Source organism: Ananas comosus, linkage group 9 (genome assembly GCF_001540865.1).
Source record: "Ananas comosus cultivar F153 linkage group 9, ASM154086v1, whole genome shotgun sequence".
Classification (NCBI taxonomy): Eukaryota; Viridiplantae; Streptophyta; class Magnoliopsida; order Poales; family Bromeliaceae; genus Ananas; species Ananas comosus.
The window spans coordinates 5,925,068-5,937,875 of record NC_033629.1 but is presented as its reverse complement, the minus strand read 5'-3'; the positions used below and the strand labels follow the sequence as shown (position 1 = coordinate 5,937,875).

The 12,808-nt window shown below is 35.5% G+C and overlaps 1 protein-coding gene across 3 annotated transcripts in view; it reads right to left on the bottom strand.

The window, feature by feature from the left end:
- Positions 329-12,808, bottom strand: part of LOC109715483 (ATP-dependent zinc metalloprotease FTSH 12, chloroplastic-like) — a 52,860-nt gene continuing 40,380 nt past the window's right edge. The window contains exons 15-18 of one of the 3 annotated variants that reach the window (XR_002217611.1): positions 7,181-7,288; positions 5,231-5,311; positions 877-1,015; positions 329-791 (exon numbers count right to left, since the gene is read on the bottom strand). Coding sequence is in view for 2 of the 3 variants with exons in the window: in XM_020240509.1 (XP_020096098.1) it covers positions 938-1,015; positions 5,231-5,311; positions 7,181-7,288 (267 nt within the window). In the remaining variant the exon portion in view is untranslated. Of the gene's footprint in view, positions 1,016-5,230; positions 5,312-7,180; positions 7,289-12,808 lie in introns of all 3 variants that reach the window. The other 2 variants (XM_020240509.1, XM_020240510.1) reach the window with 2 other exon arrangements.

The following is a 12,808-nucleotide window of genomic DNA, read 5'->3' as shown; positions in this document are numbered from 1 at the left end:
TGGTAGAGGAGAAGCAAAGAATATTGTTACTAGAATCACAGGTGTATTTCTTACATGCACAATAAGGTAGTATAACTAAAGGGGTGCTTGGCCGTACAGGCGTGCCGCGCATCGGCAGAGCGCGACTGCACAAAGGCATGATGACTGCAGCTCGCCCGTCGGCCGCATAGTGTGGCCAAACGCCACCTTAGTCATGTATCAGCAGTTTCTGACAAAGTATATCGAGGGAAAGAGTAGCACCCCCTACAGACGGAAATATAGCACACAACAAAAGCTTCGCTCCTGCAATTCAACCCCAAAATACACCATGACCCAAATGACCTTATAATGGAGTTTGAATAGGAATATCCCGTCATTTTTTTTAGAGGTTAAGCCCTGAATGTTTGTTTCGCTAATTGAGCAAGACAAAACTGTCTACAACAAAACACAGAGAGGTTCGCGAACAATATGTTTTTGTCAGACTAGCTGTGTTGTCGATTTTTTATATATAGCACAAGGAGGAAGAAAACAAACAATTGTAAGAAGCTAGCACCCAATGTAACTGCGACAAATACATCCAAAAGAAACAACGCTGGGAAATTGGAAATGACTGGTTTTCCCCCTTCATTTTTCAATTCTTTCAGAGTCTTTCTCTAGCTCCCGCCGCTAGGCTACTTCAGAAACTTCAACCAAGCTTAGAAGGCCCCCTGAAACAATGATTTCGTGAGCTGGCAGAAGCTTTTGTTTGTTAGTCCAAAACTCGGTCATAATTTAAGTGATGCTAGGAGCTGAATCTGAGGCAACTTCGAATCCTGCAGAATTAGGCGAACAAAATTGTTGGTAAATTGCCTTTGTCATTAGCTGATTTCCTTGTAGAACATCAAGAAGATAAGAAACCATCAGAAGAACGGAGAGTTGCATCCAAGTGCCATCATCTGTGGGAACCAGCAGATAAACTTTAACATTGGTGAAGAGGTGCTGGATAAACATCCAATGGTTGGTAGCGCACGCGATCATTTACAGGCAACGGTCGATCCTGGAAAATTAGAAAGAAAAATGTTCAAGCCAGAAAACCACAAAATGGTGATATCACAAATATTTGAAAAGATAAAAACAAGTGACAACGAAAATATAAGACTCTAAAATTCGGATTAGATAAATGAGAAACTTTTGCCTTCAATTACATCCTCACTGAGCAGACATTATTTGTGAAAATGAATCAGTAGTTATTATTCTGGCCATAAAATATTATGGGACATGTCTACAAGCTATAAAAGTGGCTAAAATAAATTTAGAGAAATAAAGTATCAGGCAAAAGGAAAGTAAAATAAAGATACTTCTGTGAACTCAAATTATATCTTTCTTAGTTGCCAAAGAGACAACTTAACAGCAGACAACGTTACTACTATAGTTTCAAGATAATCAAGTTTAATGATCTGAAACAAGCATATAGAGATGAGCCTAACGAACAGAAACAGTTTAACAGTAAATCACATCTCCGGGAGAAAATAATCAGTGAACTGTGGCACCAATCAAAACAACACCTAAAAGCACTGGAAGAGTGCAAGCACATACAAGAATAAAATAAGACTTGACACGGCCCAACAATCATCAAAAACTCCTATAAAGGAGTTTCCAAAAATGGCAGCATATGTCAGTTTGAAGTGTTGGATCAAACAGTCAAAAAGACCACACCAGCTATTAGAGCTTAACTATGCCAACTAATGGATAAAATAGTACAATGAGCTTTTACTGTCATAAAAAAGGATTGACAGTAGTCTAGAAGTACCCCACGTAACATGTTTAGGCTTAATTAAGTGGAGACGAGTAGTATGCATAAACAAAAGAAAATAAAGGTTAATTGGTAATGCAGATTCATTTGCAATCATGTCTTCTACAATTATCAAGCTATTACTAATAGCGTATGCTCTTTAGATGCCATGTTACTAGCCGAGAGTTACAAGCTCACATTCATTTTGTACAATCAGTTATAGATGACAAGGGGATCATCATGTGGTAGATCCTTATCATGACTTGTGATAGAGACCAGATGATTTTGTGCAGCAAGTGATCAACCGTGAGGGGTTAAATAATATTGTAAGCGACTGACGGCTAGGACACCTGCACTGTTATTTACATTCAGCATTTATGGAAAAGTATACTCTTTTCCTACGTAGGGCCCATTTGGAAGCACTAAATCTTGTTCTGCACATCTCTTTTCTGTATTCAAAGGCAAGGCAGCAGTATGATAAGATTCTACAACAGCATTGTGTATGCTGTATCCAAGTCATTTTCTTGGAATAAGATTGACTTCCTTGTCGGAGGAATGCATTATCCTGGAAAATAATATTGATTTCCTAGTGGGAAGAATGCATTGCCCTAGAAAATCATAACAGGCAAGATCTCGCATGGCGCAGAAGCAAAGTGATATGTTGCAATTACAGAAGAGAATCCCCAGAGCAATAGTTATCACTGTATAACATGTTCGGACATCTAAAAAAGGCCCTTTAAGGACGACCTTATGGATAACTTGGCCTACACCCTTATGGATAACTTGGCCTACATGTGAGTTCCCTTTGGCCCTGTTTGGTTCGGGGTATAAGCGGGGATAACGAAAGTTATCCCCACTATTCCGCCAAACGGGATGATTTTTGACCGGGATATTTTATCCCGGTCAAACCTTGCCATTCCCGGTTGTCCCGGAATAGCTTGGGATTTACTATTCCACCATTTTGGTGGAATAGTGCTTCAAACTTTATTAAAATTATAATTGAATTAAAACTAAATTATATAAATATAATACGTTACATATTATAATATATTATTTTTATTATAAAATTATTAATTGTACTATATTAATACATATTATTTATATTTAAATATATAAAAACATTTTGATTAAATTAAGTTTAAGCAGAATTTAAAAATTTATAAATTATATTAAATTTATCTTTTATCAAATTTATAAATTTATTATAATAAATTATTTTTATAATTGTTCCCACCCTTATTCTTATTTTAAAAATTTATAATTTTAATTTATAATTTATAATTGTAATCTCAAAACAAAGTTTAAATTTTAAATTCTAAATTCTAATTTTAAATTTAGAATTTGATATTTTAAATATTTGAAATTTAAATTTGATATTTTATATTTTTCAAATTTAAATTTGATCTTAAACTTAAAGTTTGAAATTTAAAATTTAAAATTTTGAATTTAAAAATTGAGATTTTAAATTTTAAAATTTTAATTTCAAATTTTCAAATTTAAAAGTTAAAATTTTAAATTTAAAAATATAAATATAAAATTTAAAAATTCAAATTCAAATATAATGAGAGAGGTAATATCATTATTTTTTATTTATAACTACCCACTATCCTTCTTATTCTATCTTATCTATCCAAACGTTATTTTTCATATTCCAGAGAACAACCCAATTTTCATCCAAACGCAAAATTGATCTAGTTCTTGTTTATACCTGAACTTATACCTATCCATGAAATAGGCAATTCTTGCCTATACCTGAACAAAACGATACCTTCGGGATTATAGCATACAAATTTGGCTTTTAGCTATTGGAAAAATAATTCAATTTTGTTGGTCGGTAGAATTTGCAAATGAGGTGATTTATCGTACTTTACAAAGGATGGGATTGATTATCCTTCTAATCGAGGATTTAAGTGCCCATCGGCACGGGTCGTATCCACCGTGCCGTATCGTGCCAGCAAGAAATCGGCACGATACAGTAAGGTTTTAAGTGCCCGTCGGCATTGGCCGTATCCATCGTGTTGTATCGTGCCAACAAGGTACTTGCACGATACAGACCTCGTGCCGATGGCACAGCTCAAAACCCTCTATTCTTCAAATTAGTAAGTAATTTCCTCAATAAAGTTCTAAAGATGTAATAAAAAAACATAATAAATAGTTAAAATATTTTGTTGCTAAAAAAAATAAATATTTCATGCTATTATGTGTCGGCACAAAAGAATTTTTTTGACCAGCACACATCGGCACAACTCGGCACGCACCGTGTCGTACCGTGCCGGCAAGTTTCCGGCACGACCCCGTGCCACGGCACTTAAATCCTTGCAATACAGCCCCGGTACCAATGACACAACTCAAAACCCTCTATATTTTTTAAATTAATACGTAATTTTCTCAATAAAGTTCAAAAGATTTGATAAAAGTACATAATAAATAATTGGCATATTTTGTTGCTAAAGAAAATAAATATTTTATGCCAATACGTGTCGGCACACATACATTTTTTGTGACTAGTACGCATCAACACAACCCGCCACGCACCATACCGGCAAGTTTCCGGCATGACTCCATGCCACGACACTCAAAATCCTTCTAATCTACATATAGACATCTTCTCATGCCCCAAGGCAACCAACTCTCATATTCCCCTGGAGCAAAAGCAAATATTTGCTGGACAATATACTTAACCAATCATGCTTCCAAATAGGCTGTTAAAGTTTTCCGCGTCTAATATTTTCTTTTGCATGCCTTACATGTTTATTTTGCACTGCTGTATAACTTACTCTTCCGTATTTTACTTCTGTCACATAGCACGGTAGACCTAATTCAAGAATTAGTGTTTACACACATAACCCCCTTCGATGCGTTTGAGAATCCAAAGAGTCCAAAAGAGCTTTAGAGCTTCCGTCCTTCGATGCTTTGAAATGGTGGCAGAACTGCCAGCAGAGAAGTATTATGTTAGTGCTTCTGTCCACTACCGTTTCAAAGCATTGGAGTAAAGCTCTAAAACTGTTTCGATATTTTTTTTTCCGAGTACTATAAAGCATCAAATTGCATATTACCAGTGAATCTCCAAAGTAGGCGTCTAGGCCTTACTCTTCTATATAGTTGCTTCAATATTCTTCCACTGCATGTTTGTATTTCTTTTAATCTATAAAGACGAGGATGTTTGCCTCTCACTGTCATGCAATTTTATCTTTACTATTTAGAGTCATCTGATTATTGTGCTGTGCTTGCTCAAGCAGCTAAATTTGGAGAGGAGAGAGCGCAAAGTCCCTGTGCAGTTGATGGTTGCATATGAAGTTCGTCTAAAATGCAATTATACTATTTTGAGTGATAGGAATATAGGAAGAAACGAGTTAAAACTGAAACATAAACTCAGCAAATTAAGTAACCTGCAGATAACCATAAATATTATTAGCATCAAGAATTTCACGTACAACAAAGCTAGCTATTGGAAAATTTAGGGGAAGTTCAGACGAATACCAAGTCCATGTTTATCTGGAATGGTTCAGCCAGATCTTCATACATGACAGGGAACATCTGCTTCATCCTATCTTCTACTTCCTGAAAAGGAAAAAAAAATGAGAGAGCTAATGACGGATCACGAATACACACCAAATATTTGCAGCAGAGCAAATGCATTTGTAGGATAAATTTGTCATGCATACCACTACAGAAGTAATGCTGCTCTCTAGCATGAAGTCATCTCAAGGAGCTTCATCAAACTAATGTTCAAGAAGTTTTCAATTTTGGCTAATAACTAAAAAGATTCCAATGAATTGGGTGTGCTGCCCCCAACCAATCATATTGAGGTGGCATATGTCATATCGATATGGCCAGAGCACGATCGCCCCTTCTACCACTAGGAATAATTGCATGGGGTGGTATGCCCGATAACTGAGCACGGGTGTGGCATTGCCTGAGGTCTTTAGACCAACATGACGGTATTCGCATTGGGTTTGGAGTTTGGACTGTTCGTCTGGTTGATGCATACACGTAGTTGTTTATCTGTATTACAATAGTGACATTTATTTCAAGTATTTAACAGTACGCTCTTTTTCTGCTTTACTTTTGCGGTTGTATCACCTATACCAAATTATACTTGTTATATTCACTATATCATCCTCATTGTTAACCAGTAAGTACAGCTTGCCTTTGACTACTTGCAGTATCCGCTGGAAAACATGTGTACATGTTTCTCACCACCTGTTTTCCACAGGTAACACTGGATATGATTCCACAGGTAACACTGGATATGAGGTTTGCGAGGGCGCGTGAGAGCACGGTTAGATAGACGTGTCCACGTGCAGTCGTGCAGTAACTTTGTGTTCTAGTTATACTCTTACATTTAGGCTCATTTTGTTATTTAATTTATCATTCTTGATAGTAGAGGTGGATTTGTACTCCTTAGTAGTTTCCTGTAGATTCTTTTGGTTTATAGAATTTGTTTTTAATTTACATTCTTGTTGTTGTTGTTGTTGTCGTTTATTGTTATTGTAGTTGATAGTATGGTCGATTGTTGTACTCTAGGTTCTACGCCATGCATGTACAAACGAAACTCTGTTCGTTTGGATAGGAGAAAGTTTGTCCATGTGGCGGGTCTGTGCATGCTTAGGACAGTCTTTCGGATTAGGTTAAAAAAATCCATATGTTTTCCGCTAGTTTGGCATAAAGGATTTTACAAACAATTAGCATGATTTATTGACATGTACATTTGATTCAAGGATTTCAGTACCATGGCACGGAGTTGTGCTGGAAACTTGCCAGCACGGCGCGTGCTACGCCGTGCCGATGCGTGTCAAACTATCAATCACAAAAAATATATGTGTGCCGACACGTAATGGCATGAAATATTTATTTTTTTAGCAATAGATTATGCCAATTATTTATTATGTATTTTTATCAAATCTTTTGAACTTTGTTAAGAAAATTACTTACTAATTTCAAAAATAGAGGGTTTTGAGTTGTGCTATCGGTACGGGGGCTGTATCTTACCGACATCTTGCTGACATAATACGGCACGATGGATACGGCCCGTGCCGATGGGCACTTTAATCCTTGATTTGATTATCCATATAATAAGATAAAGCAGTAATATCCTTTTCTTGAATGCATCACATAGGAAATTGAGCTTAGCAGGAAATTGAGCTCAGCAGTATGTTCCTATCTTGCAGTTTTTTTCATTCTCTAGCGTACCATTAGAGACTACAGATTATGGTTGCTTGGTAAGCCAATATAAGTGGAAGTTGAAAGAGTTACAGCCAACATAAAATGGTTCGTTGAGAGCTAACACACACCAATGAAAAAACTAAGGTAAGATCTAGCTTAATGATGCTTTAAAAAGTCTAGCGAAGCACCCTCCATCAGTGTGATAACAAAGAAAATACCATAATAGATCTAAAGAGCAACAAAAGCAAGTTTTGTATCACATACCAATCCGGTTAACCTAGATTTTTCTAGGAGTTCTTTCGCAATCATGTCCAATATATGTCTGTTCTGCAACAAACCATTCATGGCTATTTCTTCCGTTTCATCAATATACTGCCAAAGGAATTCAAATAGTTTGTCAATATATTCCATCAACAAAGTTAATGATGAATAACTAGTCATGATTAGAATCGAAAGAACCTATACAAGTTTATAGCAGGTAATTAACAAAGTTCAGTGGAAATGCATCTTAACTAGCATTTAAAGATGGAAAGAATCCTTTTTTCTCCCAGATATATCAGTACGTTCCTTCAACTTTAAAATTATTAGAAATATATTAAATCAAGGATTTAAGTGCCATGGCACCGGGTCGTGCCGGAAACTTGGCGGCACTGTACGGTACAGTGCGTGCCAGGCCGTGCCGATGCGTAGGGCTGGCAAATGAGCGAGCCGGCTCGCGTTCGACTCGATATTTGGCTCATTCGAGCTCGACTCGAAATTAAATGAGCCAAGTTTGAACAAAAAAAAAGGGTCGAAGTTCATTTCAAGCCAAGCTTGACTATTACTCGGCTCGTTCGAATTAGGCTTGAAAAGCTCGAAAAGCTCGAATATATATATATATATATATAGTAGAGCTACTATGTTATCAAAAGTATAGAGGATCTGGTGCTTTCGATTTTTTGATTCTTAGATCAACCCTTTAATCATTTCTTATCTTTGGATTAATACTATTATTACCTTGCAGGGACCACTCAATCCTAGGGGTATTATTTAATCGTAAGGGGGACCGCAATCATCCCAACCATACAATTTTTAATCAAAGGGTCAAAAATTCAAAAACATCAAATCCTCATATATATATTTATATATATGTATATATATATAGAGAGAGAGAGAGAATTATGCTGCTATACTATCAATAGTATCAAGTCCTTGGTACTATTGAGTTTTTGGCCGTTGGATGAAAAGATGCGCGGTTAGGATGATAGTGGTCCTCTAAGATTGAGTGGGTGGTTTGTTTAATATCTAACGGATGGAAATGATCAAAGGGCAAATCTAAACGGTAGAAAAACTTCAATCAGTACAAGCGACTTCGGTACAATCGACAGTATAGTAGTCACTAGTCAGACTCCATATATATATATATATATATATATATAGAATTGAGCTCCTATGCTTTTAAAAGTACCAAGTCATTCGTACTTGTAAGTTTTCGGCCCTTGGATTAAAGGATGTGCGGTTAGGATGATGTGGGCACCCTAGGGTTGAGTGGGTGGTTGGTTGAATAGTATAATCTAACGGGTAAAAATGATCAAAGGCAAAGATCTAACGGTAAAAAATTTACAAGCACCAAGTGCTTGATACTTTTACAAGCACCATAGCCGGACTCTCTCTCTCTCTCTCTCTCTATATATATATATATATATATATTAAAAAATATACAAATATAATATATTTTTAATTATATATAGTCCGAGTGAATAACCTGAGTTTAGTTAAAATTGGGCCAATGTTGTTGGCCCATAAAAACAAACCCAATAGACAAATAAAAGAGCAAAATTTCATTAAATTTATACATTTTTCCTTTTTTTTCTTTCTTTCACTGAGCTCTAAAATTTCAATATGTTTCTCTCTTTCTTTTTTTTCTGTCTCTCACCCTAAGTAGCCAAGCCGGAAGCCCTCCAAATTACCAAATAACAGTATATGCCCACCGTTACCTACCTTGCTATTAATTGTATGTTTGAGAAAATATACAGAATATTTTTAAAGTAAAAAGTTATTATTTATATAAAATTTTAATTTTAGTTATATATAATTGGATAGTTTAATCCAATATTTATCTATATAATTTATTTATTTTTGACTGCATAAATAAAAATGAATAATTTGGAGATTGAAGGCGGAAGAGAAGACATGTGAGCCTGAAAAGATTAAGTATTCAACTCATAAATTATTTTTCTTCATATTATAATACTATATTTCATAGAATTATTTTGTACTTTGAACTATTAGACGTATTTTTGTATCAAATTATAGATAATATTCTACACAAATTAAACTATTGATCGTATGATGTTGAGAATTTCAAGCGGCTCGTTTAGGGCTCGAGCTCGCTCGACTCGAAATTTGGCTCGCTCGAGCTCGTACCGAATTAATTTCAATCCAAGCTTGAGCTTAAATTTAGGCTCGAAATTAATTTCAAGCCGAATTTGAGCCAAGATAAGCTCGCTCGAGCTCGGCTCGTTTCCACCCCTACCGATGCGTGCCGGTCACAAAAAATATATGTGTGCCGACACGTAACAGCATCAAATATTTATTTTCTTTAGCAATAACATATGCCAATTATTTATTATGTATTTTTATCAAATCTTTTGAACTTTGTTAAGAAAATTACTTATCAATTTCAAGAATAGAGGGTCTTGAGTTGTGCCATCAGCACGGGAGTTGTGTCGTGCCGATATCTTGCTGGCAAGATACAGCACGGTGGATACGGCCCGTGCCAATGGGCACTTTTATCCTTGTATTAAATGGACATGGGGAGAGGAGCATGGCACTAACTCAAGGCTCAATAACACAACACCGATTACTTTGAGGAATTTAGGACATAATGCTTCTTAGGCGGCAAAAGAAATATCATACTTTCTACAATTTGCCAATATATAATATATAACAAGTTATTCTTGTCAAAATTATCCCACACTTTAATTTCTTCCACATTTGTTCTAAAAAACATCCAAAAAAGATTGTCATTACTGTATCTTCATATGTAGAAACTAGAAAGCAATTGTTTCTGTTATACACATTTGTTCTAAAAAGCATCTAACAAATATTGTCATTACTGTATCTTCATATGTAGAAACTAGAAAGCAATTGTTTCTGTTATACAGAGGAAAACCTATACAGAACTTTCTTTATACCATTTGCCACATTATACAAATGTATATCAACAATTAATAATAAAATTATTTATACTTAAGTATCAATATCAAATTATCAATATATCAATATAGTGTATTTTCGTGACGCCATGTCATTACCTTTAAAAACACCCCTTAAATTACTCAAATTTTTAATCAGACCATCTTTAAATTTATAACATAAAATAGAACTTTTCAATCAACCCAACTTTAAATCTATAAGATAAGAGTAGATTTTGGTTAGGAGTAAGAAGAATATAACCGATCTATCTTAACTTGAAATAAAAATAAGAAAAAGTGGAATAATATTACATAGATATACAAAAATAAGATAGAAACAAAAAATAAAATAGGAAATAAATGTTTTTATGTACGCATCAATGCATTGCACGGATATGAATCTAGTGCAAATATAGATCAACCAATAACTACAAAATTTTCAATCTTAAAGGAAAAAGGGTGATTTCCAAGAATGTCTCCAAAAACAATATTCTTCAAATAAGACATAGCCAAAACCAATTTTCTTCAAATACACATGACTTCTAATGCGTAAATCCATAGAACAGGATATACTGAAGTGTGAAGATATAGTACAGTGTCGAATAACCAACAAAATAACCAGACAGCAGATTGATAACAGCTTATGCTTTATGATTTCAAGTCAAACATGGTAAGACTAGTATTAATGGTTATCATTATCATGTACAAAGCAAGATTTGATTTTGGAAAATCTTATGATGGGGTCACTAGGGACTTCACATGGTAGGCTTAAGGGAAGGAATTGCTGAGTTACAATATTAATGTATAAGATACGTGAACTGAAATCATAAATTTGGTTTCTAGTCATAAAATGAGAGGAGTAAATTTGATTTCTAGTCAAATATGGTAAGACATCTGTTTGAAGTGATGAAAAGTACAAGTGAGATGAGTAAATTTCATTAAATACAAAAAGAATATAAATCCATTTCATTGAATTATAAATGAGCAAATAAGAGGGAATAAATGAATCATATCACTCTTAACTAATCTGTGTGAAGCAGTCTTGAACAAGTTATAAATGCATAGGAAAAATCTAAAGGGTTTAAGATAGCAAGGTCAAAGAGCAAATAAACTACAGATTTAGCAGATCAAATCAAGCAGTGACAGCAACAGAGAATGGAGAATGAATCTTGCAAATCAACTCAATCTCCTGATTGTTAAATGTTCTGGAATTGCAGATCAAATGAACCAGTGATAAATTACTATAAGTTACTGATCTTTTAGCATTTCTACAACCAGTTGTCAGCCTAAACTCAAACAAAGGTGAACTCAACAGTCAACACCACTTGATCATCATGCAAATGATATCATAAAATCTCGAAATTTGATTCCTAATAAGCTCAACTAGCCAAGGTCGTGTTTAACAGTGTTGATCGTCAAATAGGATGCACGATCCCCAAAATGACGATATATATATATATAGTGCAGCTGCCATTCTCCTGTGAGTGTAGCAGCTATTAAGTCTGGCGGCTATGACTAACGGAAGGAAAACAGGGGGAAAGTTTTCTCCATTACTCCCACCTACTTCCTCCCGACCCTCTCCTCCTGCAGCGGTGGCGGCCTCATCCTTCAGTGGCTGTATAGCTTCAATGCAATCGTGTTAGGGCGGTGTGCCCCGACCTCGCCCCTAGGAATCGCCTAATGGGCGGTTAGGTTACAGGAGGAAGAGGTGCATAGGAAGGAGGCGTTTGGACTGCGTGGGGTGGAGAGGCAAGGTGGGGGGGCAAGGAGAGGGGATAGGGCCTTCCACAGCAGGGGGGGTGGGGTAGAAGGGATCCATGCAACCTCCGTTAGTGGGTCCCTATTGCCACTATTAGTTGGAGTATGTGTACATACTACATGAAAATATATATATGGTAAAAACATATAAAACTTACTTGAACTATAGACCATTTTGAATCAGCTATCCAATCTTTCAAAATTTAGATTTTATTATCCAACCTTTCAATTTGTTTGATTTGAGTCAATCAACAGCGCTTTGACTTCAAGATTTAAGCTAATTACTTTAATGAATTTATAGCGACATAAATTGCATAAAAATACTAAACAAAACCGTAAAAATAAATAGCGCACTAAAATTTTGAAGTTAAAGAGTCACTAATTGGCTCAAATCAAATAAATTAAAAGGTCAAGTAGAAAAATCAAAATTTTGAAAAGTTAGGTAGTCAAATCCAAATAGGTGATAGTTGACAGAAGTGTATATATATATATATATATATATATATATATATATATATATATATATATGGCTAGGTATCAGAGACTTAGAATAATTCTGTGGCAGCCCGGTCCCTGGCCCAACTCTGCTAGCAAAAACGGGTTGAATCGGGTTGTCAAGGAGACCCAAACCCAACCCGCTGTGGGAAACTCAAAGGTTGCAAAACTGCCATGAGTTATGGTGTGACTCTTGGGCTTTTGGCTATTATGAGGGCTCATTATGAGTAGGCTAGTGGGTGAGTTATGTGGCTAGGTTCAATGCATCATTAGGCCTATAAATAGTGGGATTTGGCTAAGGCCAAAACACACAAGAGAGAGTGTTTGTATGATGTAATCTCTTTTTCTAAGTAGTGTAGTACTTAGCTTTTTGAGAGAGTATCTGTCTCTTTCTCTTGTTTCTTCCCTTTGCATATTTAGTCGTAGAATGCGTAGGTCCGGGCTAGCAATAGGGACAAAGGCT